Here is a 7,237-nt window from a genome sequence, read left to right on the forward strand (position 1 = left end):
GCCGTACTCTGTCTATCGCTAATATAAAGTTACTGGAAGTTTTTCTTTTGTCATAATATTATAATTAATTTATCAAATCCTTTTGGTATTGCAATTCATTTTACAACATATTTCACGATAATTAAGGAAAACTCGTACTTCCTTCGACCCAAAACAGGGGTGAAACTCTGTATGTAAAATAATTTTCTCCCGATTCTAGACTCTTATAGGGATAAGAGTATACTATAACTATAGGGATAGTACTCCAATTTCCAAAGCACAAATAATTCGATGAGCAATACAAATCGTACAAATAAAGAATATCTAATTCAGTACGCATGATTCATAAGTCGGTATCATGTATTTAATATTGATGAAGGCATCTGGTCCCCCATAGCGTTCTAGTATTTGCAGGGTCTCCTCGATCAGGTCAGCTACGTTTTCCCCTCTTGATGATGTGTGGTCTATACCTGATCCCATGTTACCTGAAAAATTAAAATACGTAATTAAATTACAGGGCGATTCAGGAATTTCAGAGCTCTCTAAAGCTTTAACATTTCTAGAAGATGATATATATTGATTTTTCCATATTTATTACTATAAATAAAAATAAAAAGACAAAAATATTGTGTAATATGAAATTATGTCTTAAAAACCATCAATTAAAATTGTCAATTGGTATTTAAGTCTTGTGATAACAACATTCATCTATTGGTGACTTACAAATAAAGAGTTGCTTTGTAATCAAGAAATAAAAAGTTCACTTATACTTTTGAGAAAACAGAGGGATCAAATATTGATAATATATTTTTTAACTATGCGCCTTTCAATTGACTTGACGCCAATCGCTAAAGCGAGCAGAAATATTCTTAAAATAACTGTTACAAAAGTTCTCCGAAGAAAAAATCAAAATCTCATACGACAATACACATTTTAATTATCACGAACCCAAACATAACACCTCCAGACAACTGTTTTGTAAACAGAACACCACAAAAAATGCAAGTCACGCAAGCCCATATCATAGACCAAGAACCATAAATAACGGTCCTATCAACGTCATTATAAAAACAGAATCCCTCTGAACCATTTCCCCGCATGCATTATACGTGCCGCCTACCGCACTGTCGAGATTTAGCCCGAGTATGACTCGTAAACTCCGCTCAAAAGGTGTGTAATTTGCAAACATGACCAGCTAAAGTAAACAGCGCAAAACATTGCGGAAGACGCGCCAAACCTCGGCCGCAACTATTTGACAACACGAGAAATGAGACGCGACTGACGCTGCAGCCTTGCGATTTTTAGTCGACGAATAAAGGTTCACGATATCGTGTGGTGGGTTCATTTGAAAATGTTCATTGGTTGATTTACTATCACAAAAAAAAAATACAATAGTAGTAGTAGCGATAAAAAAGTACAATAGCTCATTCTTTGCGTATTCTTAGGTACAATTGCTCATTTTAAGGTAATAATAGATATTATCTCCAAGTGTAAAAATAATTACATTGAAAAATTTCTAGTACATAATATGATCAATTTACACAAACGCTTTTTCCGTCTCAGGTTTCTATAAGCCAATGAGCATTTAGGCGTCATCCAAACTTGCCTCAAATATGGCCAAACACCGGCACCTTTCACACCAGTCGCCCGGTCGTCCGCCTACACGGTGTCGGTAAAACGAGGCGCGCTCACAATTCAGTAACAATGCGGTCGAGTGTCAGACCGCGGTGACGACGTGGCGACAGAAATTCACGCTGTTCCGACGTACAGCGTTGGCCTGACAACGTAATTAATCTACTTGAACCGACAAGTCTATTAGACTGAAAACAATATCGTATACGCGTCAATTTGATGCTACGCGTGATTAATGATTGTCATAATGTGGTGTTATTTCGATACATTGGAGATGAAATTATGGGAGGCATCGGATAAAATTAACCGAGTACGGTGTGTTAATCGAATAAATTGTTGTATGGTGCAACTTTTGTATGGTGTAACAATGGGATGACGGTGGTGTTTTACCATATTTTTTACATCATTTAAGGGGTTAAATCTGTAAATTAGAACCAAATTTTGAATTCTTCCTATATTCTGCGTATCTCTGCATAAATGTATATCATTTTTACCGATTTCAGCTCAGTATAAAGGCTATAAATTATGACATTGTTTCAAAATTGTAGAAGGTTATTATCCGAAAATAGTATATTAATCCCCTCGAGAAATATAACAAAAGAGTAATTAAAGAAGCCACAGTTTCATCCAGTCATTCATTAACTTAAAATATTTGCTCTAGTTAAATAGATTCACTGTAATATCTTTGATGGAATTTTTTACATCAAAAGAACGAGTAAAAAATAGCCTAGCGTATATATCACACTCCTGCTATGCTAAATGGAGATAATTAATGCTGCTATGCGGACCTATATTGTCGTTTAATAAACTACAATTGACAACACATTCAAATTGAATCCTGAATAATTTCCAGAATTCCTCATGACTAAATTAGGTACCTCATTTCTGAATTCATATTGACTAAATTTGCCATTACTTGTATATTATATCCTACGTTTAAAACAAATGAATGTCGCAGATTGACTTGTATTAAAAAAAATGTAAGAATACATAAACGATCACACTAATAATATTATTTTGAGTTGACATTGTACCATAAAACATCTAACAACATTGTGTCCACCTAGTACAAGAGCTGGCGTCACTAGGAGCACAAAACAAATACCTACTGTAAGTTTTTTATACTGATACTTCATAACTCTTTCTAATAGGCCAAAATGACAGAAACGTCCAACTGTCTAAATATAACAAAATTGAAAATGTTCAAGGTTCAGGGTACTCATGATTGTTGAGATGGGCGCGAACGAATGATAACCAGATAACCACCTCCCGTAGCCTCTCGACTAAGGCAGTGCTTCGGAACACAGTGGGGTTTTAGTCTTTAGGAATCCGATATAGCCCACTGCTTCTTCCCCGGGGCTCGTGGGTATGTATTGAAGATATCACTAAAAGAAATGATACTCACGGTTCCTATCCTTGAACAGGTTGAGCACTGGCAATATCTGCCTGTAGTAGGGCACCAAAGCCTCTCCTACTCTATCGCTGCCAGTAACCAACATTTGTATACACTTGAGGGCATGACACAACACCGTGGGACGCTTCGTCGCCAGCGCATCTGCACAAATATGTTTGTTAGCGGCGGGATTGTGTTTTAATCATTCATGAGTTCTGTTTAGCGGAGATAGGAGGGATTTTAACTAACAGACTGTTGGGTTTAAATTTCAGGAGCGTTCGTTATTTGCATTTCGTCAGCATTCTGCTAACAAATTGGTATATATTCCTGGTTTAGCACGACAAGTCGTTTAACTAAAGAAAATAAAAACATCATTGTATAAGTACACATGAAAAAGTTACTAATTGACTATTCAAAAAGGTTTAATTTTCGTTGGCACATTTTTCTATTGTATGGCCATGGATCTTCGCCACTTATATACAACCTAATGATCACATGTTAGGTTACAGTAGCGTTTTCTATGCGACAAAGTGATGTTACGCCTACCGGAGATTATTTAAATTTTCATTTTAATTTTAAAAACACTCCCAACACAATTCCTTCAATAAAATACGATTATTAAAGTGATGTAATTTAAACATCGCGGCTAATACAGACAGTAACACGATATCTAGATTGAGATGAAAGCGTCTAAAATAATAAGATTTCCTTTTAATTCTCAGAGATTTTCTATGTAATACGATCATTCAATTGTATTTCGTTCTCGATATTAAATTCTTTGCCGACGTACACTCTACAAGATTTATTCATGAATTCATTCTACGTGTTTTTAAAGATTCGTGTAACCATCGTTATTGGGTTAATAATTATATTACTTCAATTAAATATTTTTCACTGACTTGAAGTTGATATAGAAAGGTATTTCTAGGCTAGGTCTGGTATTTTTTGTTATTTAAAAGTAGACAAATCTCTTATTGAAGCCATGTCCCAATAATGCAACTTATATCACCAATTAAAGTCAGGGTAACTAGAAGAATTTGCATTCTAGCTATTAGTAGCATGCTGTTGCCAGCATGCTACTAATAGCTTTATCTCTCTCGTTCTCTACTCACTTATTTCTATACAACATGGACATACAATGCTCAGAACATGAAAGCAACTAAATACAAGGATGTATTAAGAAATAAGAAAGGTTATATATATAAATAAACAATATTGTATTTTAAACCGGCAACGGCCGTTAACAAGCCTCGCTCTTTCCCTCTCAGGCATAAAACAAATTCCATCTCTCTCACTCGCCAAGACGAGTCAGGCAATTACCTGACTTTTATTATTCCCTTCGGTTATCTAGGTATAGTATTAGTACATCAAATGCTGCTTAAATCTAAATTCAAATGAACAAAAAATCCTCTCAATTTATTTCTATTGAAAAATCGTCATGTCCACTTACTTTTAATAGGTATGATTAGCTGAGGTACCACCGGGAGTATTTTATACGATCCTTTCGTCACCAGATCGTGGATTCCCTTCTCGACGATAAAGTTAAAAGGGTATGTGCCCTCTGCTAGACCGTCGAAGAACATTGGGAGGTAGTGATGGAAATCCAACTTCTCTATAGGTACCTGAAAAGCAAAATAATGCTGTGTAGACTGTTATGGTAGTAAATATTTCTCTTTTATGTTAATCTTAAAATGTGTTCTAATATTAATCAAAACTTTATAATAATGCCTTTGTAAAATTCATTCACTTATTTAGTACATATATCAACAATATAAATTCAGAGATTATATTACTAAGCCCTTAATTGAATGCATATTCATTATAAAGAACTTTTATTTAAATTACTTAGAAATATCTCTGTAAGACATAACGTAATGCAACAGTCATACGTACTACTAATAGTATCTATAATAGTATACTAGCAAACCCGGCGAACTCCGTTTCGCCACCAGATGGTTGTATGTGAAAAATGATTTTCCCGCTTTTCTGTTGATTTTTTTCTTTGCTATAAACCTCACGGAGCCCGAGACCTTTCAAACGAATGCAAAACCGTGGAAATCGGTTCGTGCGTTCTCGAGTTATAGCGTCAGGAAGGAAAACCCGACTTATTTTTATATAGTAGATATATAGGTATCTAAATACCTATCTACATATTAAATAAAGTAAAACAAAAGGATATTAGTAGGATATTGTTCGTACTAATATTATAAATGCAAAAGTTCGTGAGGATGTGTGTATGTTTGTTACTCTTTCACGTAAAAACTCATGAATCGATCGCAATGAAATTAGGTACGTAGATAGCTGGACAACTGGAATAACATATAGGCAATTTTTTATCCCGATATTCCAACGGGATACATACATACGCGGGTGAAACCGCGGGGCGCTGCTAGTCCTCCATATCCCATCCTCACTATTAACTCGAAAGTAAAACTAAAACGCTGTTCGTTCTCTACAAACAAATCATTGACAGTCAATAAAATCTGAGTCACAAGAACAGCGATAAATCCTCATGTCGCATGTAAAGCATTCAAGTATAAATCTATTGCAGTTACCTTCCATTGGAGACGTTTCCCGCTACTAGTGAACTCAATAGAGACGGGAAATTCGCCCCTTTGATAACATCTCCTGAACATTGTCGGCCTCGCCGGCAGCGGGTCGAACACACCGCATTTCGGAGGCGGCACAACTTTAGTATTCTTCTGCATCGCTTGAATCGTGAAGGCGGGCACAACCCGAACTTTCTTCTTGTGCCCATACGGATAATTGGGACTCGGCTTCTTCAAAGAATGTCGGAAATCCTTCCCGCAAAGTTCGGGGACGCACGGCGGCAACAATACCATTTCGATAATAGAATATACGTATTAAAACATGATACACCAAATCGGATAATATCTAAAATGTTGACACGAGTAATAAAATAAGAAAGTAAATTTGCTCACGGCCGGTCCTCGATCTGATTGTTTATTTTGCAACGTGATCGTTGCCTAGCAACGGTTCGCCTATCGATTGATTGCCGACAGCGCCCCCACACCCCCTGTTAGGGCAGGTGTACAATGTTTTTGATTACTTGATTTGTTATGTTTGAAAATATGGATAGAAGATGCTCGTTTTGTAAATATGGCCTTTTTGTTGGAAAACAAAATAATCTTTAGAAAAATATGTCTCGTAATTATAGGGTACATTATGTGCAAACGATAATGGATATTTTTTAACACATAGTGTGTCAGATGATATGGAATTTATATAATAATCATACTATCTGACGTCACATATTTTAATGAAAGTAAGATAGCATATATCGCTACCAATAAAGCTAGCTAAAAAATGGTGAAGCAATTTTCATTAAGGAATTTAAGTATAGAAATAAGATCATAATTTACTCTTACATCTTTAGGCAGACACTGCAAACTTCAGCTCGCGAGAAATTCTAAAATTATCCACTCTAAAACAGCCTTCCAAAGAACAACAATTAGGTACAAAATTTTACCGTGTAAACGTATAAAATTCATAATTAACTTGTCGTCTATGAGTTCCCAACCTAACGAACGGGCCATGCCGCGAAATTATATTAGCGTTGGAGAATTTTATTACATTTTAATATAAGGTATCTCACAATATCCTCAGTCGGGAAAACTGCCGCGAATTTTGGCTTCTGGCTCACATAGGAGGCGAAAAATTTACTTTGATAGGTTTTTTTCATCGAAGAAATTTATGGCGCGCGAATAAATTGAATCGATGGGCGTTTTATGACTTGTCGAGTTTTATGTCATTATCGTGGGTTTTAGATTGATATGTTACGGTATTATAAAATGGAATTTTCGTAATGATGAAAATTATTGACTATTGAATGAAAACTAACGGATAATTCTACAGTCGTAATTTATTTTATAGTTATCGATTTCTAGAAGATGGAGAATTTGAATTATTATCTATATTTATATTAAAAATCATCCAATCAGACTGTATGAGTGTATTATTTAATATTGAAGAGATGTGCATTGCCTGATATATTTGTGAAAAAAGGTTAAAGGTTTCGAATAATTTACTTTTAAACCTGTGTATGAATGCCCTAACGTCCGCCATGACAGAGATTTCGCGGTAAACTGAACGACAGCAGTCAAGAATGTTCGATATTTAAAATTTAATATGCGATCAGCTGTCGGCCTGTATTACATGGGTATTACGCAAATTCAGCCACGAACTTCGAAATTAACCTTTTTGGTTTAAACT

General features: G+C 35.4%; 1 protein-coding gene across 1 annotated transcript; it reads right to left on the reverse strand.

Annotated features, from left to right (window-relative positions):
• Positions 1-303: 303 nt before the first annotated feature.
• Positions 304-6,026, reverse strand: LOC119834523 (parkin coregulated gene protein homolog). The gene is made up of 4 exons (XM_038358912.1): positions 5,560-6,026; positions 4,455-4,626; positions 3,017-3,166; positions 304-464 (listed from the first exon to the last, which is right to left on the reverse strand). Exons 1-4 carry the CDS (start codon positions 5,845-5,847, stop codon positions 304-306), a joined length of 771 nt encoding a protein of 256 aa, XP_038214840.1. The 5' UTR covers positions 5,848-6,026.
• Positions 6,027-7,237: the final 1,211 nt, after the last annotated feature.

Source organism: Zerene cesonia, chromosome 19, assembly GCF_012273895.1.
Source record: "Zerene cesonia ecotype Mississippi chromosome 19, Zerene_cesonia_1.1, whole genome shotgun sequence".
Lineage (NCBI taxonomy): Eukaryota > Metazoa > Arthropoda > Insecta > Lepidoptera > Pieridae > Zerene > Zerene cesonia.

Coding starts and splice junctions, on each gene's coding strand:
- LOC119834523 (XM_038358912.1), bottom strand. CDS start 5,847: ATGGTATTGTTGCCGCCGTGCGTCCCCGAACTTTGCGGGAAGGATTTC. Junction 4,627..5,559: donor GGAAACGTCTCCAATGGAAG/GTAACTGCAATA, acceptor TTTGCTTTTCAG/GTACCTATAGAGAAGTTGGA. Junction 3,167..4,454: donor GCTAATCATACCTATTAAAA/GTAAGTGGACAT, acceptor ATATTTGTGCAG/ATGCGCTGGCGACGAAGCGT.